This window comes from Barbus barbus, assembly GCF_936440315.1.
Source record: "Barbus barbus genome assembly, chromosome: 13".
Taxonomy (NCBI): Eukaryota; Metazoa; Chordata; class Actinopteri; order Cypriniformes; family Cyprinidae; genus Barbus; species Barbus barbus.
Window position 1 is genome coordinate 18,372,492 of NC_136741.1, and position 27,866 is coordinate 18,400,357.

The 27,866-nt window shown below is 35.7% G+C and overlaps 1 protein-coding gene across 1 annotated transcript in view; it reads right to left on the minus strand.

Annotated features, from left to right (window-relative positions):
* Nucleotides 1–27,866, minus strand: part of LOC306879350 (inactive tyrosine-protein kinase transmembrane receptor ROR1-like) — a 128,984-nt gene that overhangs the window by 26,005 nt on the left and 75,113 nt on the right. Inside the window, exons 2-4 of the mRNA XM_079432203.1 lie at nt 13,373–13,444; nt 6,060–6,347; nt 4,320–4,356 (exon numbers count right to left, since the gene is read on the minus strand). Coding sequence (XP_079288329.1) covers nt 4,320–4,356; nt 6,060–6,347; nt 13,373–13,444 — 397 coding nt within the window. The remainder of the gene's footprint in view (nt 1–4,319; nt 4,357–6,059; nt 6,348–13,372; nt 13,445–27,866) is intronic.

Sequence of the window (27,866 nt, forward strand, 5' to 3'; positions counted from 1 at the left end):
TAAAAAAGCTGAGTATCTCCTTTTTAAATTTAATTTTATTTGAGAAAAAGTTTCCTTTTCAAACAGCTGGGAAAACTTTAACAGGCTTGACAAGCCAGTGATGGTAGTATTATTTTTTTCAAACAGGGAAAAAGGGGATTTTATAAACAACCTTGAAGAAATGTGGGGCCATATATGGTTCAAACGCCTGCTATTAAAGAATTCTGCTGACATTTCATGGGAGACCAGCAGCACAAATGCATTTTGTACATTAAGCGGTCTCTTCATGCTAAAATCACAGTAAAGAAATCATGTCTATTTACAGTACAGTAATTATATTTTGATAAAGATTACCTTAGCACAGCGGTTCTCAATTCCAGTCCTCGCGAGACGTGAATTTAAATTGTATATATTTACAGAGGTATATTATGTCACACTCGTCCGTGTGTGAAGATGTTGCGCAGCGCAAATCCATGAATGAATGTTCCGAAGTGACGTAAACTTCAACGGATTTCCCCTGCTCAGGGGAGTAGGAAGCAATGACCACTGCGTAGGGACCATGTCAATGGGAACACATTTTATGCTCTTTCAGCTCCTCCAGTACGAGTTGCCGTCTATACAGGGTCAGAAAGCTCTTGGATTTCATCAAAAATATCTTCATTTGTGTTCCAAAGATGATGAACTATCCCTTTAAATTAAAAAGTTTGAGAACTACTGTTCTAGGAAATACCAGTAAATCCTAAGCTATGAAAGAGCAACCATCAATTTCTTTTTTTTTTGAGGGATACTTCAATGAAGCACAGGAAATATTGGTTGATGAGTCATTTATATCCCTTAAAACTCTGTTCTTGCCTATTAAATTCTTCCTACCGTGCTTCCCAAAAACACCCCAGCATCAATAGCTTCAACGAGTGAGAAAATGAGTGAAAAAGGTGTGATGCTGAGACTTCTCTCCCCTTCAGGATGGCTGACATTTGGGCCAGAACAACAGTGACCATTGTTGTTTCTTTTTAAGGTTCATGCCCATTCCTCATCCATGGTGTTCGATTACCTCCTTTCCAGGTGGTCCCCATAAAAAAGGCAATGTTAAAAGTGAGGGGCAGTGAAAAGGGGGAAGAAAACATATTGCATTTATTAAAAAGTCTATGAACAAGGTCTTCAGTGTGAGCAATCATGACGTGCAGCTGTGGTGAGCATCTGAGACGCGCTAGACACAACAGGGAACTGTATGTAGACGCTGCCCCTACCTGCTGTTTTGAGACCAGCTCACCTTATTCAAGCCCTTCCGATTACAAAAGATAAATCAGAGTTAACCTCACATCACTGAATCAATTGAATTAAACAATTGATTAAATCAAATTCAATTGATTAAAAAATCAATTGAATTTGAAAAAAATTGAATCAAAGCCAAATCTGCCCTCATCAAACAAACAAACAACCTCCTGTGTCACAAAGGGCTCATGGGACTCTATTATGGTCAAATTCTTAAAGGGATAGTTCACCCAAAAATGTCAAATCTGTCATCATTTACTCATCATCATGCTATTCGAGACCTGTATGACTTTCTTTCCTCTGTGGAACATGGAAGAGGACATTTTGAAATGTGTTTCAACTTTTTTTTTTTTTCATTGAATGAAAGTCACAATTTTGAGATATAAAGTCGCAACTACAAAAAAAAAGCCGCATATATGAGACATTAAGTCACAGTTATGAGAAATAAAGTCACAAATTGTGAGATGTTGCATTTATGAAAAAATTAAGTTGTGAGTTGCGATTTAAAAAAAAAAAAAAAAAAATTATGTTACAATTATGAGAAATAAGTTGCATTTATGGAATAATAAATAAAAAATTATGATGTAAAGTTGCAATTACATACAAATAAAGTTGCAATTACAAGAAATAATGTTGCACATATGAGAAATAAATAATTGTAAAATATAAAGTCAATTACATAAAAATTAAGTTGCAAATTTCAATAAATAACGTTGAATTTGTGAGATATAAAGTTGCAAATATGATATGTCACAACTGTAAGATATAAAGTTGCAATTATGTAAAAATTAAGTTACAATTAGAAGAACTAAAGTAGTAATTGTGAGATATAAAGTCGCAAATATGAGAAATAAAGTCACAATTGTAAGATATAACTTCGCAATTACAAGAAATATAGCTGCATTAGTGCTATATAAAGTCGCAAATATAAGAAAAAAAAAAGTCCATTGTAAGTGAGGGATATTTAATCAGGCTATAATATTCAGATTCTCTCAAAACTGCTTTTCCCAGCACTAAACCAATAGTTCTCAAAATGGTAAAACCTTGCTTATTTCTCAGCATGGACAAATACAAGCTTCCATACTGTTAATCTATGAACGTGTCACCTCATTCTTTCCTTTTTGTGCCTCATCCCTTTTGCCCTGCCTATTCATTGACCTTTTGCTCTTTAGACATCAATACCCCTCCCCACTTTCTCTCATATTTCCTCTCTTCCCCACTACAAGGCCAGTTTAAGACCAGCTGTGGCCAGTTCAGCTCTCAGTCTGTGCACTGACACCAGGCTGGCAAACAAACCTCTGCTCTGGAGTTCATTAAAGGAAGAGTTTCATTAGAGTCCCAGCCACAACACCTCACAAGGGACACCCTCTCCCTACACTCTCTTTACCAGGTACCACTCACCAAGACGAGGCTGACACTTCGATACTTATCCGTAAAAAAAGGAGGCATATAAAGGAGAAAGAGGGTAAAGAAAAACAGACAGCATACTGACCCTTTTCCTCTTGATGGAAGCTGACATGATGACTTTCTTTGATGATGACACTAATGGTTACCAACAGGCCAACATATGGCTCAAAGGGATCTCTGTGCACCTCAGTGCAATTACGGCAGCTAGTCCAAGACGAGCCGTGCTGTCATCTGTATGAGGCTTAGAGGCACACAGACGGGTTTGTGGACTTTAATCAATATTAATGTGATTTGGAGCATGGCCAGTCACGTCAAACGGTCAGGGGTTCAGTCTTTGATTTGGATGGAGTCTATCCACAAAGCTTAGAAATGAAATCTGCACCACTTTGAGATTTGCATCAGTACTGTAAATAAAAAACACGCGACTGTTTACTTCTAACAGTGAGTCAACTTGCTGTATAATATGAGAAGATGCTAGTGAGAGCAAAAACTATAGCACTAAATTGAAAGCATTACCGGGATCTAAAAAAACAAACAAAACATATGCTATCATAAAGCTATGCTCCCATGCTAAGTGGCTACAGTAGGTGTTGAAGCCTGCAGCATGGAAATATGGTAAGATTAAAAGAGAAACATGAAGGCAGTGTATTAATGTACTGTCTGTAATCTGAGTGGGTTGAAACAGAAACATGTGGTGAGGCCGGTTGTACATTTTAGCACAAACAGGTGCTGGCTGATTTTAATGAAGTTAGACATACAAATACTGCAGTTCCTACAGCCTTAAACAAGACACATGCAAGCAACATGGACAACATCTTAATTTGTCTTTGCTAACCTAGAATTGACCTGCTGAAGTTTCTTGAAGGCTCACCGTAAAGCTATAAATCAGAAATGTAAAGAACAGTCTTTAATTACCACATCTTTCATTGTCATTTTTCATCATAAATCTAAATTTATCTAAATTCCAATAAAACTTTAATTTGACAAAAGTGAAAATAAATTATACTGAATACTGACATGCAGTGATTATAGTGTGTCAGTTTATAATCGTTTAAATATTTAAAAAATAAATATATATAATTATAAATTATATACATTTAAAAATTTTAATTATATAAAACAGTAATTTTGCTAAATATTTTTTTACTATTTAATATAAATGTTTTCTATATTAATATATTTTAAAATGTAACTGATTTCTGTGATAGCAAAACTAAATCCCCAGTGGCAATTATCCTTCAGAAATAATTTTAATATGTTGATTTGGAGCTCATTTCTTGTCATTAGTGTGCTGCTTAATATTTTTGTGGAAACTGGGATACAAGCTTTAGAGGGTGTTTTGAAGAAAGTACAAAAGAACAGCATTTATTTAAAATATAATTTTTTGTAGCAATGAAAAAAGTCACTTTTGATCAATTTAATTCAGCCTTGTTGAACATATTTAATCTTACAGACAAGAGCATGCATTCCTTTCTGTGCAGGTCTACCACATCTACTCACTCACATTTAAAATGGAAAAGCTTTACCTAGACAAATCTTGAAGGAGCAATTAAATAATTTGCTTATGCAAGTTTTTTCCCCTTTTGCTCTACTATATTTAATGACAGATAATGGAGGATTTTAGATGGGGTACGGCACAAAGGAAAGGAAAATGGACTTACGGTGAAGGCCTTCCAGGCAGAGGGGTGGGAGCTGGATCTGGAAGAAAGAGAGAGTGGGGATTTTTAACAAAATATTAGGCACAAATTGCCCACAAAGAAGCACAACACATGCAGCCAACATGGAATAGAGAATAACTACAGTGACCTCATCAGACCTAAACAGTTTCTCTGCCATTCAGGGCGTCAGGACATTTCAAGGGTCATCATTCCAAATGGAAGGACCACTGCTTTGCAACAGGTCAAAAATTATATGGGGCGTATACTACTTGGAAATTGTTTCTCCTAGATAACAAAGACATTATTTTAATAGAGTATGACATCTTTACTGAATTCTACTGCTACTTAGATTTTTCAACAGAGAAACGCTGTCATTTCAACTATTTTAGTTCACACAACTAAAGTCAATGGGGTCCAAACACCACCAACAAAACCCAAAATCACATACTGAGTAGGTACTACATTTAATGAGGAATGAACATCATAACCAGTAAACAGTATGTTCAATATACCATAGATGTATGTAGTATGTATGAAATTTGGACATATTACATCCTTTGGCTTTGTCATGTGACTTATGGCCTCATGGGACAGTAAAGTGTGCACTGGATGGAGATTTTGGAATGCTATGTAAAGTAAATGCTACTCATTTCTCATATTGTTTATAACCCTACTATATAGCAGGGAAGCAGGCATAATCAGACACAGGGACAGAGATATTTTCCAAAATATGTTCTTTTATGTCCCACTAAAGAAAGAAAGCCAGGTTTGTAATAACATGAGTGAGTAAAGTGTGATAATCTGCATTTCTGGGTGAACTGTCTTTCCCTTTAAAGGGTTAATTAACCCAAAAATGAACATTCTGTCATTAATTACTCACCGTCATGGCGTTCCAAACCTGTAAGACCTTCGTTCATCTTCGAAACACAAATTAAGATATTTTTGATGAAATCCGAGAGCTTTTTGACCCTGTATAGACAGCAAAGCAACTGACGTTCAAGGCCCAGAAAGGTGGTAAGGACATTGTTAAAATAGTCCATATGACATCAGTGGTTCAACCTTAATTTTATGAAGCGAGAAAATACTTTTTGTGTGCAAAGAAAATAAAAATAAGGACTTTATTCAACAATTTCTTCTCTTCCGTGTACGTCTTTGATGCGCATTCACGAGAGTACCATGACACATGCGCACAAAAAGTACTCTCATAGCTTTATAATATTACGGCTGAACCACTGTTAAAATATTTAATGTGACAATGTCCTTACTACCTTTCTGGGCCTTCAACATGTCAGTTGCACTGCTGTCTATGCAGGGCCAGAAAGCTCTCAGATTTCATCAAAAATATCTTCATTTGTGTTCCGAAGATGAACGAAGGTCTTACGGGTTTGGAACAACATGAGGGTGAGTAATTAATTACATAATTTGTTTTTTGGGTGAACTATCCCTTTAAGGCTGGTTCACATCACCAGCAACAGGGTTAACTCAATCCAGCAAATGTTGGAATTTGGTTTTCTGGCATTTGTTGCATTTGTTTTTACAAAGTAATTTTCAGAGAAACATCTGAGACAAAGTTGACACTTTAAAAAAACATAACTGAGAACCCCCTAATGTCTCCTGAGCTAGCAAAGGTGACCCTCTACGATGGGATGTGTTTAAACATATAGACCTGAAGTTTTTCTGTAATGCATCATCGGTCACCTGATTATGAAATCAATAAGATCGTTAAATTCCAAAAACACTCACCAAACTTGACAAACAGGATTCCTGTGGTAGAGACTGTGCCATAGGTGTTGGTAGCCACACACTGAAAGTAGCCGGTGTCTGTGGTGTCCAGGTTTCGGATTCTCAGACGGGAGCCGTACGGAGTGGGGCGGTAAGAGACACGCCGTGGTTCCTGGACCACAGGAGCATCGTTTTTAAGCCAGCGGACTGTGGGTGGGGGATTCCCTGTAACGTGGCAATGTAACTCAGCTGTCTGTCCGAGGGAGGTAGTGATGTTATTCATCGGAGCATCCAGCCTTAGAAAGCGATCTGAAAGGACAAGGCAGAAAAGTTATTGAAAATGTCGATTGAAGCTAACTTACTCAAATTACCCAAAGGGAATAGGGTTAAGAAAATCCAACAGAACGAGGGTAAGCAATAATGACAGAACTAATCCTTTAAACCGCCATTATTTGCCATGTAGTAAGTCAAAAGTTTTTCCGAGAGGCTTTTTCCGAGAGTGTTTGTGTGTATTTGTAACTATTTATGAGCATACAATGTGCATCGAACCTCTAAGCTGCCGGTTAGGAATTCTTCACATGATATTTAGCGGTTGCCACTAGGTGGTAAATCATTAGTTTGTCTCATCGGGCTGAATATTGCCAGAGGGGACGGCAAAACCTCTTGAAGCTTCTGGAAACTTCTGTCTCCAGAAATCTGTCTTGCCGGGCCTACAGCTAACTTTGATTAGGGGCCAGCAAAAACATGAAAACCCCCAATATTTCATGAGTGGTGGGAGGGAAATAAAAGCGCTTGCAGTGAGCTCAGCAGATCTGACCCATTCTGGTCTGAGTAAGGCCATAGAGGGGAACGTTCAAATCTATGGGAAAGTTACACAGACCGTATGTTGAAACACTTTGTGGTGAAGGACCTCAACCAGAATTAGGGTATGAGTGTATATACAATGGTATGTGTGTATTTGCGAAAACAATGTGATCTTATCAGTATTAGTAACGTGTGGTTTTAGCATTTTCATACATTTGAATAGATGCTGAAATGTACAGTCCAAAATTAACATCCAAACCAAAGTTTGTGATATAACACACTCATATAAACATTTACATTTAGTCATTTAGCAGACACTTTTGTCCAAAGCAACTTACAAATGAGGACATTAGAAGCAATCAAAACCAACAAAAAAGCAACATGCAAGTTTTGGTTAGCCTAACACAGCACACATAGAAAGTTTATTTTATTTTTTTTTATAAGAAACAAGTAGATAGAATTAATGTAACATCATAAAACGGACAATGTTACACTTTGTTACACATATGTTGTACTTCTTCAGGTTGTAGATAATAAAGTAATTCATAAAATGGTTTAAGTTTTAGATGCTGTCAATATATTATTGTACATTTCAGTGTATGTCCACCCGTACAAAAAATGTTAAGATAAAAAGTGTACACTTAGTGTACAAATGCATATGAATACTAATGAGATCATCTTGGCAAAAAACAGACATTCAAAGTTGTTCCATACAAATAATTTTAACCTCTGTAGAGTTCCCTGGGACTTCCTGTGGAGTCATATGTTTGGCAGACATGCTCTGACAGGCTCTTGATGGCATCCTGACAAGCCCTACTGGTGCAGCCAAAGCAGCAAAGAGTGAAAGTAAACTTTTCCTCTCACTCAGCACGGATTTACTATAAGCATATCAAACATACAGTCCAACAATCTGTCAATACTTGCTCATGATTAAGAGTCTTATAGACTAGGGCATTGTGCAGTGACTAATTACTATTACAAACTAAATAAATTACTAATATATATATATATATATATATATATATATATATATATATATATATATATATATATATATATATATATATATATATATATACACATACATATATACATATATATATATACATATACATATATATAAATAAATAAATAATGCAGTGCAAAAGTGGGGTTCCAAAAGTAAAAAAAAATAAAAGATAAATAAAAATTCCATAGAGAAATTGTTTTTAAATGACAATAAATAAATATTTCAAGATAGGTACAGTATATTTAATTTTGTACTTTTTATTTATTATTTTTTAAATTTTATTTTATATAAATAGTTTTTATATTAAACTGCTGTTTCTGATTCAATTATGCCATTCACTATGTTTCAGGAGATGCGTAGTTCATTCCTCTTTTGAAGACATCTAATTTATGTGTTTATTCCAATATTCTGTGTATGTATATATGTATATATGTATATATATATGTATATATGTATATATATATGTATATGTATATGTATATGTATATATATATATATATACACATACATATATATATACATATACATATATACAGAATATTGGAATAAACACATAAATTGTATATATGAAGAGTTCATTTGCAAAAAAGGATAACCGATTTCTTTTTTTTTTTTTCAGAAATCAATATTTTTTTTTTTTTTATCACATTCCAAGTAATATCAATCAAACTGCATTTGGGTTGTTTTGATTAAGTAATAATAAATAAACAAATACAGGCAATTTACAAAATTAAAGTTCATTGAAAATGTTTTTTTTTTACATATTAAAAGTTTGTTTTATAGCAAAAGCAGATAGCTCCACATTTCATGTCTTGGAGTAAAAAAACAAACAAACACTTGATTAATCTTTGCAATCTCAGATGACAATGTAGATGCCTGACAAACATTGTTGTGATCATAAACTGTATGGTTGTGATTACACGCAATACACGGAGCTTTTCCCTCACCATTGTAAGGTGCTGCTTTTGCAAGGCTCCGTCAAAACGTTTCAGCTTTTATTTTCCTTTTTCGCCCTGAAGAAGATATCACAGGTTCATCAAGTTCGTCGAAATTATCCATCCTCGATCATTTTTAGTCAGCTTTGACTAAACTCTTCTCAGCTAGCACATCTTTTCAAAGTGAAAGTAGCCTTGTCACCTGACCTGAATACAGCGCGCTGATTCGCTAAAATGGACTTATCGGCTTCTGTTCAAAAGGCGCTTGTTGGCTTCTGCAGTAAAACGTGAACTCACGATGCCTTGAAACTGGACAATACCGGCTTTTTTGACAAAATGTGTTTAGGGTTCAGATCACGCTATATGTGGAGAATAAAGCGCGGCAATCAGCTAATTTTTTTTAAGTGCCGTTTATCGGTATATATATATATATATATATATATATATATATATATATATATATATATATATATATATATATATATATATATATATATATATATATATATATATAAAATATTAAATTTCAATTCTCAATTTTCATTTTATTTATTTTTTGACCATAAAAATTCATTGGAATGAAAAAAATATTTCAACAGCCACCTAAAAAGTTTTGTTCTGTTGTGCACTATATTATGTTATGCACTAATCTATGAGGTATATGATATGATAAATCATAATGGTAAAACTAGGAAATACAAACTTTTGATTGACATGTTATGCCACATTACTTCACTGAAGTCTGAATTTATAGTGGTTGGAATAGTTCTCCTTCCCTCTCTCTTCAAATTCAGTGGCATCTTCTCACAGGAGGTCAGACTCTGGTGCAGTGCAAGGAATGTGACTTTGACGAGAAAATTAATAAAAGTATATTGAGAGGGAGCCATGAGTGTAGCCCCCCAGGGTTACAGGCAGGGTAAGCAGCCTCAGGGCCCACAGCTGTGGAGGTACATCCACAATATTAGTCCTGCTGTGGTAGGGGTTGAATTCCTCTGACTACCATTCACCTTTCAGAAACCCTAGTGCTGTCTGAACAACACCTGACAGCAGTGCTCAGCAAACTGCTTCTAGAGTTACCAGGAATCTGGTGGTAGATTTGAGCAGGATTTTATTGACCACAACATTAACAGGAATATGTGGATTGGACCTGGGAAAAAAATTTAAGTGACGCTTTCAGAACAGTTTTCAAAATCCAAGGTGTCCATGGAAAATTTCAGATAAAAATAACAAAAAAGGTCCAAATTTTAATTAAAATTATATATACACACACACACACACATACATATATATATATACACATATATATACACATACACACACAGTAACAGATATATAACAGATGCAAAAGACTCCTAGTGCCATCTGAAATTTTCTTCTTATGTTCATGTTATTTCACTTTAATGTCAATGAAAATAACCTATTCATTGCCAAGTGAAATGACTAAACCTACACATGAAAGCCTGAGAAAAATGTTCATTTTAGAAGACAATTTTAGATGGCACTTAGAGGCTTTTGGATCTGAACTCTTTATATAGGCCTATATACTGTATATACACATACTTTTTCTGCTTTTGAAAACACTGGTTCATGATCAGGAGATTGTTTATTAACTGTTAATTGTTAATGTTGTCAATTATTACCAAATTATTTTGTTAAATTGACAATCCTATTTTTCTAAAAATTGTTTTTTAACAATATAATAATAATCATAAAAACAAAAATAACAATAAGGTTACAATTTTGAAATAATTTATGATAATAATAATTACATTTTAATTTTCTAAAGATTTAATTTTGCAATATTATGTACAACAATAATAATATAAATGCCAGTTGTTAATTATGCAAACAGCCTCCTGTCTTAAAAATATTACTATACTGTATTATTTATTTCCACACAAAAAAACTTTGACAACATCTGTATTAGAAAGTGCTGCAAAGGCAAGTCACTGCAAATTCACACCACAAAATACATTAATCATGCAGATTTTTGGGTCCTCAGTCATTTCTTATGGTCCCCAATGCAACATATGAAACCACAGTGAGATACCTGAGGTCTGGGTGACAAGTGACTAAAATACACACCATCCAACTATTACTCCACTCCCTTCTATCCTTACTCTTGTCCATTCACACCTCCTCCCTTTTCTTTTCCCTCCTCTCTTTACCGCCCTCTTGCTCTCGTTCATGACATGTCTGGTCTGAGGACAGCTGAAGGAAAAGATACCATCTTTCCCCTGGCAGATCTCTTCTTTATGCCTACATCTTAATTTCCTCCATCCAAACATCAGCTCTTACAACAATATACAAATATGACTCTCCAAAAAATGGAACCGAATGAAGAATTCAACCACAGGGGGATCAGTTCCGACCCATAATGCATCTTACTGACAAGCCTAATCTTCTGGACACTTCCACTTCCTTTTAATGATGTAAGGATGCGGTGACTGGTTAGGAACTTCAGCCAGAAGGAACAAGCTGCACACAAACCCACACATACATGTAATTCAGTTGTTTATTTATCAAAGTTCAGCAGATGATCTGAAGAAGTAATTTGACCATCTAAAGTTAGCAGAATGGAGACAATGGCATCTTTTGTTGGCAGTGTGATTGTGTGTGCACAGTAGGCTCTTTGTTTACTGTGCTGATAGTTACTGGAGGGGAGAGTGAGGGAAATGGATGTCCGAGTCTATCATACCATTTCTGCTACATCAGTTTCAAAGAAGCCACTGAGATAAATAGGAAGGCATGTGCATATTCTTTCTTGGATGTGGAATCTACAAGTGAATGCAACAAAATGTAAAAAAATTATCATCACTTAAAATGTATACTTATTCAAAGCATTAGAGAACTAGATAGATTTTCATAAAAAAAGACTTGACGACATGATACTAGAGCATTATGGGTAGTTGCCAAGGTTTCTATGTGGTATTTATTTATGTTGTTCTGCAATCGCTGATATTTTTACCTTTCATAAAAACACGTCATAAAAACTATGACATTTAATTTAACACTGTAAAGCCTCTGTAAAACATACTTTTTTGGAGCAGTTTGTTGAACCTTTAGACAAATTCTAAAAGAAATTCTAAGAAAATGCTGTGTTTTGAAATAATAATGACTACAAAAAGTTATTTTTAAGTTTACTTTATAAAAATCTTTTAGATTTCACAAAATAAATAAATAAGGTACCTCAACCTAAAGGTGGACATATTAGATTTAAAGCAGCAGTTTTGAATAATTTGATAATTTATAGGAAATGCATGTATTAAATATGATACAGTAGGCTTTAAAGGTAAAATAATAAAAAAATATTTCATTGCTAATTGTGTGAAAATCCCTCTGTACTTAGCTTCTAATAAAAGACAGAAACAAAGTCATGAACAGCATGTTAAAATATTAGACATTATATTTGAAGAAAACTATGAAAAATCAAGGTAAATATACCTAGAATATTCATTTCCAGAGTAATTTTCTTACATAAAAGTACATCCAAACGAAAGACTAATTTTCTAAAATTATGCAAAAAATGACAAAAGTTGCAAAAAAATGATTGTATTGAGTTTATTTGAGATACATAAAATGGTATTTTACCTCAAGCATTTGTAATTAAAAAAAAAAGTATATAATTGGAGATTAAATGAAAATGATAATGGCTTACAGAAAAAAACAAAAACATGAGAAATTACGAAATTCTCATTTGGTACATGCATATAAACCGAATTGCTAGTAGAAAAATGAAATAAACTAGTGAGAGTATGAAGTAAGTTTTAAAACAGTTTACTTTAGTTAATATACAGCTGAAGAAACACCCATATACAAAAAAGATATGCATCTAGCAAACCTTTTGTTTTTTTAAACCTTTTCTTTTTTCTGACCTAAAGCACAAGTCAACTGCTGGTCAAAAGGAAAAGCCTCAAAGTCAGAAGAAAGTTCTTGTGTTGACAGCTGTATTCAAACACCCGGCAACAAATCTGACTGAGACTTAAATATTAATCCCAAAGCAATTAGGACAATTTGGAGAAATCACATAGCGGACATAATGACTCCAATTCTCTTATTAGTTTAATTACTACTCGGTTTTGATCAAGAGAAGGAAAAACACTTAAATGAAACGACAAATAAAAGAATGACAGAAAAAGGGGCTTGGAATGGAAAGTGCTTATATTATGTATTTGTAGGTATTTGTGCATGTGCATTCATGAGAGAAAAATTAAATGGAGATATTGTATGATGGCACTGTGAAATATTATGGAAAATACACTTTTGCTTGAATTCTCCTGACTTTTGTTCCAACTTGCATCTAAAATGATAGCACAGACAGACAGATCTAGGTTTACCATGACCACAGAAACCCCCAAATTAGTGCACACTGTCCCAGACGGAGGAATTGGGATGACTTAACAAGCCTCTTTCAAAATGCTGCTATCCTAGAGCTCACATGTTCCTGCTAGAAATGATGTCTGCTTTGGCAATCAAAACTAACATTCATCTCCAGACAAAACATCAAGCAATCACTGCCGATCTGTCACATTACTGTTGCCTAATGGTGTCCCTGAGTGGCCTAACAGAGCTGGGCTAAAACTCACCTCTTTCAGCTCCGCTGGACATGTTCCAACTGGAGGCGGCCACCACGTTTGGGTCAGAAGGAATCTCTGCCCCTGTAGATACACAGCCAGAACAGAAAGTCAAAGAGAGGCATATTTCAGACTGTGGTGTTATCATGGTACAGTAAGGTAATAGATAGATAGATAGCTTATTTTGTGCAAATGTACACAATCCCTTATTTAATTTCCATTTTAAGACATGAAATACAGTTTTAAGGTTAACTAAGAAAACATTATGGATAGTAATCTGATCTAAAAAAAAATTAAATATGTTTTAAGTTCAGTATTCTGGCCTCAATAAAACATAAAACATAGCAAGAATGTGAAATGAAAGAGACGGCCATGTTGCTATTAGCATCTGTGTGTGTTCAGGAGCGTGCAGGTAAAACTGCCTCTAATATATGAAGATTACAGACTTGTTACTATACAAAGGACATTTTATTATAGTGTAGCAGCACAATATGGGCAAGTGTTGACAGGTACAGAGTTAGTGATGCTCGTCTTACAATGGCCCCCTTTGAGTCAGACCAGGGATATTTTCATCATTTTAATACAGAACACAATAAACAATGGACTGGGGCAGTAATGGAGTCTGAAAAGAGGTGCAAGGTGCTCCAGGAATGTACTGAATTAGTTCATTTCTCTCCCTCTTTTACATATGCTTAATCAGAGATGGAGACAGACTAAATTAATGACTGAAAAATGAACAGGATAAATCCCAACACTCATAATGGTATAAAGACCTGATTTAGTCCTTACTCTAGAACGTAGTCTAGTCTAGTCTGCACATTAATGTGATTTGAGCTAAAGAATCTAAATCAGGGGAATCCAATCCTGCTCCCAGAGCTACAACCTTGATCAGCTGGTTCAGGTCTGTATAATTAGAGTTGGACCTAAACTGCACAGTGGACCTTCAGGAACAGGTTTGAACAGCCCTGATCGAAATATATGATAGCAATTTAGTTAATATGGGTTGTACTTACATAACTACACTTATAAGTCAAATTTAGCATATTTTTAAAAAGAGTACTTCTAACAGATAATAATAAAATTTGATATGAACAAAACAATTTTGCACATTTAATTGTGTGATAACTGCAATTAAGGGAAAGGTATTACAGTTTAAATTTATATTTAATGCAATTAGTTGAACTTAAGATTGCTTTTTTGATCCACGTAAGTAGGACTTAAGTTCATATTTACATGTAATTTCATAATTACTTATACTGTCTTTAAAATATGGTTAATACACATTTGTACTAATTAGTACATTTAAAATATATTAACTTAAAATATAATATCAAATAACACACTACAGCTAAAATAATAATCATAATCAATTACTAAAGTACTTACATGTGCTTTAGTATGGCTATCAACAAAACAAGTGTAATTGTTTAAAAGCACAACAAAAGATTATTAAAACCTAATTTAAAATGTACGTTAAAGTGTGTTAAGAAATACTCATAAGTGTATTCTCTTTAAGTGCACTTGAGTGGGTTTTTATTTCATTAATATCACATTATCTGCAGTGTTTTTAATACACTTGTAAATGAAAAGTATTTTTAAAACAAGTGACCATTCAATACAATGTGATCCCACCACTCATTAAAAAGTGCCAATTGTACTAGTATGTCATTGCTTGGTCTTCCAACACTTGTTCATTATCTCAACATACTGTAGCTTCTAGCTTGACCAACCTAAAAAATACAGCTTTCTTTAGCCTGATTTGAGCTAAACAATTTCAGTCAGATTTAGTCACATTCATGAATACAGAAGTTGTACTTGCATGACAAGAAAATGGTTTTCCAAGATGGCTGCTGTGTAAACTAACTTGCTTTAAAAAAGCCATTTGGTCTGACTGACAGCATAATTCCAAGTAAACACTAAAACAGTGCACATACACTCTTACAACCTTGAAGACAAAGACTACGGTCAACAACGACTACCAAAGCAAACATATGCATTTGCGCCTGTGCATGAGTGCATCCCTATGTAGAGTTCTGGATCACACAGACTCCCTGCTGACTGGGCTCACATTGGAGGACAAATCTCCAGTGTGCTGACAGGCTCAGAGCTCTGCTGGAACTACAGCGAGTCACTTTTTGTGGACCTCTTGCTCTACCTAGTTCCATGAATGCCAAAAACAGAAAGGTGTGCTTCCATTCTGGGATGATCATTCAGAAATATTACACAAATAAAAATATATACTGCTCTGTGAGATGCCTTTGAAGCCAGCATTTTATAGCCTTGCTGGTCTCTCCACAGTACCTGTTCCAAAAAGTAGGTTTATTTGGGGAAGGCAATCCCAGAATGCATAGTGATATGATTTGTTTTTTCAACAAAAAAAAAAATTAAAAAAAAATAGAAAAAAAAAAAAAATAATTTAATTGAATTAAATTATATAAATTAACTTGAATTTCATTTAACTCAAAACATAGCCATAATCAGTACAATTTAAAAAATGCATACTTAAATTATCTGCATAATTAATAACATTATTTCACCTAATATTGGCATGTTCTATGTATTTTTATGCTTATTAGTGTATAACGCAGTTAGCTTAACAAATGTTAATGTCAAACAACTTGCTTAGAGCTTTAATAGTTGTTTACTTATAAGGTTCCATGATATAGGATGCTGTCTTAGAAGGCAGCCACACATGTAGGCTGCGGAGAAGCTTCCAAGGTTTTATTTTAACAGAGCGCTAGTGGTGGTGTGAAATAAACACACAAATCTCACAGCTAGAGAGGGAAAGGGTGAAGAAAGAGACAGACAAGCGTCAAAGTGTGAACACAGAGGTGTTATTACGTTAACTGGGTGTTAATTTAATGTTAAATATGCTTGGTGTTAGAAAACATGCCACTTTAATGAGCTGCTGATATACACACACACCTGTTAGTGCCAATGAACTGTCTTGTGTGACATCGTGTACACACACACACATAAACCACCACATGCTACCGTTGCTGGGGTAAAGACCAGCAGCTGCAGGGGCAGGTGGTTTAATGCCTCTTCCACGATGACATTGACTGGAAATGTGAATTACACTCATTAGTGACGTATCTCTGACAGCTCTCTTCATCTGCTCATTACATTATGACCATTACTCATTATAGCATGACCTGTCACTTTCATCTGAGTCAAGCATGGCCCCAAATTAGGATCATCTAAATATATTTTACAAGTATCACATTACTATGTGACATTATACATTACACATTTTGTAGTATAATCATCCCTTTTAACATGGCAAACACTATTTCACCACACACACACTCCTAAAACCACTTTTTGCAATGTATTTTCGATTAATTACTCATCTGACACAATGACGTATTTGAAGTATATTAATCTGGGGGCATTTTTTTGAGCAAATATTTATATAAGAAATTAATTGTGAGTTATCTGATTAGCTAATCAGTATATCCATATAATTAACCTGGACATTTTTTTTTTTTTTCGAATGACAGCCCTATTTATAATGCATTTCAACTGGTGTGACACAGGTCAGCTGAATATATCAAAACAGATGTCCACATCTGCAATACCCATCATTAGTTAATCATGAAATATTAGGCAAATTGCAGTGTAATTTGGAGATTACCTTTCTAATATTGCCAAACAACAAAGGCAGCTTTAATTGGGAACATTTGTTAATTATGGCCTCAAAGGAAAGCAGTACACCTGAAAAATCAAGCGTGGAGGCACAGGAAAGCATCTGGTACAGCATTCACAATAAGTACATGCATCTGAAAGCACTAAAGGTTACAGGTTTTAGTCTGGATTCAGTGTTACGTTCTCTCTCTTCACTTATTGCACTAATACAATAAACAGATGAAGATGTTGATTTTCACTATTCTTCACCATTTTATACATAAGACTATTCTTAAAATATGCAAAAGAGAAATTAAATAACCGAGTAAAATGTACATTCCTGTACCTTTTTTGCCTTTCAGCACAGATAAAAAAAACAACTTGTATCCAAGAATGCTCAGAAGGAAAGATTTATCGATATTTTGACTACACCTTAAAAATCACACACACTTAGAAATCATAACATATCTCAGATTTAATAGAGGGCGACTGAAATGTCTTTGTATTCAGTGGGAGACCCGACCTCGGACAGGTGCCAGGAATCTGGTTTTGCGCATATGAGAAAGATGACTACAACTGAATTTACAATCATGCAAAGTATATAACCATGCAATCAAATATGATTGTATGATTTGTTACCTAAAACTGAAATTATGGCTTTTTATGCTGTTCCTGTTATTGATGCGAGTCATGTTATACTATAATTACTAATATTTTCTGCCATTATATTTTCGAAGAATGCAATAAAGTGAGCTGTATCCGAAGTATTGTATCCCATAAAATACCATCAAATAGTGGCATACTACTATCAACTTTAATCAGAAGTCAACATGATAGACAGACAGACAGACAGACAGACAGACGGATAGATAGATGGACAGACAGACAGATCTATATGTTCTTACCAGATGTTTTCTAATCAAAGCAACAAAAGGCACTATTGACGTCAAGTAAAATAAACTTTGGAAATGAACAAAGTCTTTAACTCTGTGAGGTCATAATTACTCTGTCACTATCTAATTGTACGGTCCCCTTCAAGCAATTAAATAAAATGAACAGCTGGTTGAGTCTTTATGAAGAGTTGCCTAATCTTCTTGGGTTCGAACACTGCCTGACAACCTTACTAAATTATTAGCATAATGGAAAATGTGAGGCTACACCTGGGCCAGAGACAATAAAGCTTTTTAATGACAGGGAGAATGTGAGGGAAAAGCCCAGGCTGATGATTCCGACCATAAACTCTTGTGTTTGGAGGTGGGCGCTGAACCAAATGCTGAGGTTTGACTTGGCTTGGAGAATACCTCAGACAGGAGAATAACCCTGAGTGAGAGAGAGATGAAGATGATCCATGGAATATGGCTGTTTCACCTTCTCAGGTGTCACCTGATCCATTTAAAAGGATCAACGGGACTCCACCTGAATAACTCCACCTGAGTGCACTACAGGGAACAGGAACCAAGCCACCCCCAAATCCTCCACCACTAACCCCACCGTCCTGTCTCAGGAAGCCGAGAGGTAATGTGATAACTCTGTTCAGGCTCCAGGGACCCAGATGGCCCGGTATAGACCAGGCGTAGACAGGCTGGAGATTGGGCAATGAACCAGGGTGAGCGCTGGCCATAGACGCTGTAATACAAGGAACTTTCCCATTAGCACAACAAACACCAGAGCAGGACAAAGCCTCTGATGCAGCTGAAAGGTAGTCTCTTCTCCGGTTAGCCCTCCTTAGCAAGACAACAGCCAGGCCCACTGCTGGGCAGCCCTCCTGGGAGCTAAAAGGAATGAGCTAGCATTAGCCCCAGGGTGAAAGTACTTAGCTGTAAACAATGAGCATCAGCTCATTTTTCCCCCAGAAAGATGCAGTGTTAATCCTAACATTTTATTTTAAGATTTAACATTTGTAGATGATCTAAAACAAAAGAGTTGTAAAAATTCTGAAAATCTTTTAGAGCTCATGATTTGTTTAAGCGAAAAGTTTATTAGCAAAAACAGATAATTCAATTTTTATTTATTTTCAGAAATCATGTTTTTTTAATTGCGCATTCCAAGTAATATCAATCAAACTGCAGTTGGGTTGTTTTGATGAAGTAATAAACAAATACAGGTAACTTACTAAATTAAAGTTCATTGAAAGTATGTTTTTATATATTAAAAGTTTGGTTTATAGCAAAAGTAGATAACTCCACATTTCAAGTTTCAGAGTTACAAAAACAAAAAAAAAAACAAAAAAAAAAAACACTTGTTTAATCATTGTAATCTCCTCAGCTGACAATGTAGACGCCTGACAAGCTTTGTTGTTGTGATCATAAACTGTATGGTTGTGATTACACGCAATACACAGAGCTTTTCCCTCACCATTGTAACGTGCTGCTTTTGCAAGGTTCCGTGTAAAAGTTTCAGCTTTTATTTTTCTTTTACACCCCGAAGAAGATCGCAGATCACAGGTTCATCAAGTTCGTCAAAATGATCCATCCTCGATCACTTTTAAACAGCAGTGTCTATATGAATGTACTGACCCTATAACCATTTTCCATTTACATAGCTTTTTTGTTACTAGCTACATTTTCCAGTGAGTTGCTTGGCTGCGGTTTAACTACTTTAAATTATAAGTAGCTTATAGCATTTTTCATTAGTAGCTTGTAGTGTAGCCAACTACTTTTTCATGAGTAGCTTGGCTGTAGTTGAACTGCTCTAAATTATGAGTAGCTTGTAGTTTGGCAAGCTACAGTTTCAAAGCAGCTTCCCCAGCGCAGGCTAATGTGTTGCTGAAACAGCAGAGCAGCACACAGGCTGATGGGTATTATATCAGGACATCCCTTGCAATCAAGATCAACGGGGGGAGATTAGCTTATTCCTGAAAGAACCTGAACCACTTCAAAGCTGGTGCATCGTTTACCTACAGTTTAATTTCAGGGACCCGGAGTGATGTTTGGTCAGACGTGCAACACGTCACAAACATGATATTGCTTTACCATTTAATGACCCATGTACTCACACAACGCAATCTCTGGGCATATCAGGTCACGCTGAGATCTCACAGGAGCATTTCGGAATGTGCTCTGCTGGTTACCACCTACTGTAGAAGTCATTTGTTTTCTGCTGACAACCAGGAGAAAGCGATCTCCCAGTGCCAGACTGACAACATGCTGAAATCCTCCACTGGCGTGGAACAGACTCCACTCGCATAATCAGAATCTGGACAAAAGCACAATCTCAGGTGAAGAGAGAAAGACACGTACCGTGCGATTAGTAACTACACAGCGAAAGCCTGTTTGTACTCCAAAAAATCCCATATGTAACTCGCACAGATTCACTAGACCAACCCAGCAACCTCGGCCTGAGGAGCGTTTGGGACGGATAGGAACTGGAGATACCCCGGTTAATGTGGGACAATTTAGAATGTCGTTACAGTTTAAACATCACGGGAGGCCCAGGGTTTGATCCAAATCCTCGTGATCAGACTTTCCAAACCCTTTCCTCAGTCTTTCCCTAAGCTTGATAGAAATAATAGGGAGAGTGTAATGAACAAAGCAAGCCAGTTGGATCTGAATTGCGGAGCATCTTAAACCATTTAAAAGCAGTGATTGTTTTGTGCCTAAGGGATGATTGCAGAAAATGACACTGACAAGATAAAGTGTTTGAGGACTACCACTGATGCTTCAGAGCTGTCCATCATCCAAGCTCTTCACATCCAGGACTCAAGCCCCCATGCAGCACCTGGTGCTACTCAACTACTCCATACTGAACTCTAGACCCTTAAACTTCTTACTGATGAGAGTTTATATTAAAACTTGACAAGCATGCTTTTCTTTCCTGGCATATTCCCTATTAAAGCAGAAAGTTGGCATGTCTCTATTTTTTTAGACAGTCAATAGTCTTTAGTTTATCACACAGCCATAAAAAATGATGGATACTTGTTTTTACTATCAAAAAGGTTTATAATATCAAGAACACGCTATATGTTCACAGTCCAAATATATACTTTTATATGGTATATGCAATTTACAATTCATTTAGTCAGAATAAACTGCTACTTTTGAATGGACATCAATGGAGAAAATAGCTTTTTGCCAATAGAGTGTTAATGTTATAGTGATATGCTAAGCTTGGAAGCAAAGATGTTAGTTTGCCAAGTGAAACAAGCAAAGGTAAAACGTATGTGAATAAAAAAAAAAACATTAAAATTTCATGATTAGGAAAAAAATACAACATAAACGATATTCTAACCTTTCTAATCAGGCACTGAATAGAGTACACGTAAGAGCTACCTCAGCGAAAACATAAAGACTAAACATTTTAAATGTGCAAATATGCTTTAAAAAAAACTCTAAAAAAACTATTTATAATTTGATAAAGTAAAAGAGCACATAGATGGCCTCAAAGCTAGCAGATACGGAATCAAAGCCACAAAATTGCAATTTTCATGGCACACTATTCTTAAAGTCATCATCAAGACCACAAATCTGGCCTCAAAAGAGGTGTAATACATGAGATATGAGAATTATAGATGAGATAATCCGTTTACTTGGCCAAGAAACCCACATTCGAATAAAAATAAATCGGTTCGGTCCATTTCTTTAACACACAGGTGTTTCCTTGTAACTCCTTTTCCAAAGGGTTACTTCCTTGCCTTTATACAAAAATGTATCTCCCTGATTTATGGTAAATCTTACAGCTGGGAAATGGGAGACAAGTACAACAGATAAGTCATGGGCGATGTGTTACGCTATTAGCAACCAGACACTATTCGCGTGGAAACGGAGGAATGTGTGCGCAGAAGCTGTTAGTTTCCAGAACTGCTGCATTGATACATATCCATAAAAACACTACTGGGAAACTAATCACATAAAACACTCGGACATTGATCAATACAAGCCGTTTGTATTTAAACGTAATCCATTGATGGTCGCGCGGCACTATTCACAAGTCTGCCCAGACGGAATGGAAAACATCTGTGGGCTTAAGAGCCTTTCTCACATCAGTCTTTGTCACCTGACCCAATGGTGTGACAGTCACGGCAAGATGAACCAGATTACGAGCCAGAACGTCTAAGTTTCCAGTAAAACTTACAGCCATTTATTATTTCTCTATTCTTCCAGCCCAGTCTTCCTCTTGTTGCTTAGCCAGCTTTGGAGAAAGTGCCAGTGGGATGTCTACAGCTTTAGCTGCCTCCAGCTGTCTCTTCTGTCAATCATACGGATGGTCTCTTGATACCACAGCCCTCAAGGTTTAGAGAAATGAGCTGCAGAATTCCAGAGAACCTTCAGCTGACATAATGAGGAAGACAGTATATGCGCATGAGAGAGGAAAAGCAAGTGAAAGGGATGGTGACAAAGACAGATAAATTGGACAAACTTCAGCCAAAAATCCAAAGGATATTCCATCTGGTGAAAAAAATAAAAAATACAAGGGAGTCTTCCGGGGAAGTTTTAAGAAGACTTGGATTGATTCACTATATTACAGAAAAACATTATTTCTGCTATTATATGCGACGTCCTGCTGAGTATTATTCCTCTGGAAAACCACAAAGACTTTCATAAGAAGACAACACAGGGAGAAGCATGCATAAACTGTCAAATAAAGGAATTGAAGAGAAGTTGATGAAATAATCTGTACAATTGTAAAACTGGTGGATGAATGGTGGAGGAAGTATACTTTAAAAGAGAAAAATATACAGAAATACTGTACAGAAAAGGGTGAATTCACTAAATAGTTGGGGTGGACTGCGTGGAGCATTTTCATACAAAAATGGCAGAGTGGCAGGGAATGAAATGAAAAAACAAAAAAAAACTAGAGACACTGAACTTTTTTTAACTTAAGCATTGCATTTTTGGAATCCAATGTCACGCTCAAAACCCTGCAAAAGATGCAAGCGCAATGGTCAAACATGCCTGTCTAGAGTATGTTCACATAAAAAAAAGGGAAAAGTGGCATAGTTGAACAAAATTGCGTTCTGTGTGAACAGCCCCTTAATCACTCTGCTACTCACTAAACGCCTGCAGGTCAGTTTAACCAGGTGCTAAATGCATTGAAATAGCATTGCAAAATTGCATAAAAATGAGAATTCTGTCATCATTTACTCTTATTTACCCTTATTTCATTCCAAACCTGTATGACATTGCACAGAGCAGAAAAGTAGATATTTTAAAGAACGCTAAGGTCCAAAGATCGACCTGTATACAAAATACTGAGACATTTTCAGAAGAAAGTAAGTCACAAGTTTGGAACATCATGAAAGTGAGTAAATTATTACAATTTTAATTTTTGCATGAACTTTCATTGAAAAACAAAAAAACATTTGGAATTCTACCAATATCTCTATAAAACAATTCTCAACTTAAATTGTTTCTCACCTTCTATTTGTAGAAGCCTTTCATTTTGAATAATATCAACCGATTTTTAACTGTACCAACTGACAATTTATTAGCATACATTAACAAAAAGGATAACCAAATGAAAGCATAGTGCTGTATTGATATTATTTGCATTCAAAAGAGAGCAAAGTTGGTGTTCCACACCCAAACACATATTTCATCAAAAATCAGAGTCAGAAACAGACTATCATTTGAGGAGCAAACTCTTCCTCAGCAGTTGGCTCCTAATGCTGAGGATTTGTCAGTGGGATTCCAGTCTTAATGAAACTTGCATCTCTGGTTATTTGAAGACAAGTAGATTGCCAGATGGAGACTTGTTGAAAAAAGTCACATCTAGTCCGCTCTTCAGTGGTTTTCAACAGAGAATAAATCACAGGAAGAGTATCATACAGCACAAACTATATATAAAAAAAAACTTCACTGGAATTTAACAAAGCAGGGCTCTCCAACCTTAAAGTGAGTGTGAGAGACTTGAAGTAATGAAATAATCTGAAGCAGTATTTTTCTACTAGTTTATAAACACAAAAACAAAAATGCTTTTTAAATTGAACTTAAATGCATTTAAATTAATTTAATATAATTTAAAAAATAAAATTAAAACTATTTTTATCATTCTTTTTAAATTATCTCAGTGTGACTTTATCGGGGTGATGGTAGATCACCAAAAGATTACAACTCAAGATGTCTGTATGTAGCTAGTTGTCATATACAGCATATAAATGAATTTTGGTTGGACATCACTTCATATGCCTGTGTTTTCATGGGGTGAACATGGCAGCACTGAAAGAAGAACAATGAGAAATGATGTGCGGGAAGCCTGGATCTGGTTAGACACTGCGCTGTAAACAACCAGAGCGTTGAGGGATGAGTCATGGGTGTGTGTACAGTATAAGCTTATGCACACGGTTAAAAATGTTTTCATCATTTTGTTATATGATCTCTTTTTCCATCCATTTAAACTAACACAATAATTTATGTCATTTTAACTTTCAAAATGTTGTACGTTTTCAGTTGATTTTCAATATATAACAATATATTTATATAAAAAAAGAGTGCCATGAGGAAAGTCTTATGAACTTCAATGTGAATAGGAAAAAATGACGAAAGAAACAAGATCATATTAAAGCACACCACAAAACAGACCAAATAGCACAAAAAATGTACAGTAACATGAACTAGCAGCAGAGAGAAAAGACTGCAGGATTACCAGGCCTACCAGCAAGTGAAGAGAAGATGTTAATGAAGCATTAACTAAGTGGACTCTACAGAGGACTTGACTTCAAGAGGAAATTATATGCAGCACAAGACGGGTACAGAGAGTGAAGAGCAGGAAAGAAGTCCAGGTGGAAGGAAATCCAATGGGACAAGAATCTCAGAAGCATGAGACCTGCCTGCTGCCATCTTTGATCATAGGCACTTAAGTCTGGTCAAGGAAGCTTTTGAGCGAATCACATGAGCCATAAATGTAAATGATAAGCTGATGGAACCACAAGAAAGCACACAGTCCAAACACTTCACTAATGACTATTCTGTGATGTTAAAGGCAGCAGACAGAAGAAAAAGTTGAAAAAGTACATTTTATGTTTTTAAGAGCACTCCTAAATGGTCACTGTCAAACCATATGAACTGTAAATATTTCATTATATTTCAGAAGTATGTTGCTTACAATTTTTAAATACATTTTATTATGTCTGAAAAATATTTAAAAACCAACACATGGCATGGCCTTCAAATGGCTTTATACTGTACTCTAGAGCTGGGCGATATGTCAAAAATATCTTATCGATAATCGCCGTAAAAAATTATATCGATTATATCGTCTACCCAAGCCCCACCTCCACCACGCCCTGCCCCGGCTGAGACAATATTGCCGACATGCACCATAAACACACATTCAGTTCGGTCTTAATTATTGCCACATTAAAGTTTCGGTTTTACTTTTTCTTAGTTTGTGCTTAAACTAACAGAAAACATTAGCTTTACTGTTATGTTGGTGTTGCTAATAATTTCCATTCGGTTCTTATCAAATTTGTGTTTGAAATGAATTTCGTTTTGTGAGGAGAACTGTTGAGGAAAAAATAATAGAACCCAATTTTGCCGAAACTCCGAACGCGTGCATGTTGAGGGGCGAGCTGAGATAGGCCTAGGCTAGTACTATAATGCCTTAATCTGTTTGATTAATGAATTAAGAATTTATAGTGCAATATCTCAGCTTAATTAAACAATTATACTGTATACACTGCTTAAAAAAATCTGTAAAAATAGGGCATTATTTGCGCTGTATGAATAGGCGGTGAAGGAATTTGCGTATTTTAATTATAACTGTCATGTTTGTGGTTTTTCATCATTATACATTGTTTAAATAAATATTCAGAAACATATGCAGTGCTACTATTTTTCTTTTTTCTGTTTAACTTTTATTAAACTGCAGATCATAATAGAATAGTTCTATTCTAATCAAAGTCACAGAAAGAAAAAGACAAAAGGGTGTAGCACCAAGTGAAAAGAATGTAGAAGGAAAAAAGGCACCACTAAGAAAGATCCATTTTATATTACCTAATTTCCTGTCGCAACTAGCTGTGAGACGCCCCATATTACTGAGATAAAATCCCCATGCATTCTGTTAAAACGTACAACATATTGCTCTTATTTTTGCCCCTCCATCAATACGCCAGACTGGAATAACTCTATACGCATTGTTAAATTGTTAATAATGTGCAGGTAACCAGGGGAGGCTCGGTCCAGCACAGACAGGTTCGGAAAGTGAGGGGGTCTGGCCTTCATTAGCCATTTTATTCCACCTCAGCACCTCCACCTCAGCTCAAGGTCTGGAACCATCCATTTACATCTGTGTAATTGGGGACACATGCAGGTTCACATGTACTAAATCTACCCCGTCCTGACAGCTCTACCCCCTTCAGGGTGTCTTGACAAAGCCTTGATATGATCAAATGCTACCTCTTCCAGTTCCAATGGGTCTGTCCCTCAATAAAGCAACAATAAGCAGCCTAGGCCTTAGATGAAGCCAGCATCTGATAGCATATGGAAGATATTTACACTAATATTGCTGTTCTGATGTTATCACATGCCTTCATTTAGTGGATCATATGTTCCCGAGAGAGGAGCTCTAGAAGTAGGGACAGATTTCATGGAAATAGATTAGATAGGGGTCAACTTATGCAAAGACACATATTGTCTACTGGGGTGTTCTGTCTTTGAAGCAAAATAAGTCTTGTGGAATGAGTGCAAGCATTTTGGAGATACAACAAAGCATTTTTGGGCTGCTTTAAAGTATGATTTCAATTACAGTGACATAGTTCTAGCGCATCCATGGGATTTTAAACAAAAGCATATCTATGGGATCATAACCAGACAGAATAACAAAACATAGCTAATGAAAGGGTAACGGACATAATAGTTAAGAGATGTTGTTGCAAACTGCGGTCCCTTTGAAACAGCATTATGAATTTCAGTAATTTTTATCAATTTGACTGCAACAAAACAAACTGAATTGAGCTAAATGATGACACTATCGTTTTCTGTAGAGCTGCTTTATAGCAGAATTAAATCGGTTTCATAATTGCAGAATTTTGGAACACTGACGCTATTATTAAACTGAAGTGAATCGACATTTGAACTAACTTGAGTTGAATAATGACAATATTTCCTAGAGCTGCTTATACTGTAGCTGAATTGAATTTGTTTCACAAACGATGAACTTTACGCAAATATTCAACTGAACTGAAAAATGACACTATTGTATTCGTAGATCTGTTTTACAGCAGAATTTGAATTTCCGGTTTATTACATTGAAGCTGCTTTGAAACAATCTGTATTGTGTAAAGCACTATATGAACAAAGGTGACTTGACCTTCACTTTAAATTATGGATATTGAAATAATGAATCAGCCCACTGCCAATGACATTCTGATTACCTAATCGTTACAGTTCTCACGGCCATTTAAAAGCCCAAAAGCTATCAGGACGATCGCATAAGTACCTTCAAACGATAACCCTCGAGATCACATGTTAAGATAACTTAAAAGATTCATATGGACGAAACCTGTGTTGAGACCATATTATAGCTCCATAATAAAGCCAAATACCTCACATTTTAGCAAGGGTGCACAATCTGTATGTCTTAAGTTGGCTTGTCTTTTAACTGGAGACTGATACATTTTAACAGCCTCATGTGGAACATGCACACAGCAGTTAGTATTTTAAGTAAACTGAACCAAAGTGCCCTTTCAGTGATATGATGAGCAATAATTTAACCCATTCTGGGTTCTTCCATTACAGTAAGAGTTTATATTAAGAGCTCTCTGGGGGGGTTTTGGCCCATTGGTCTGTAGACTGATGTGCAGCAATGCCTTTGATTCCGCACATCTGGAAAAGCTGCTCAGCGGTTTAAAGCTGTCCACATACAGTCTTTGAAACGAGCAGCCATCGCTGACAGTCTACAGAGGCCACTGCTTACATGACAGCAAACCACCCTTTTCTTCTGG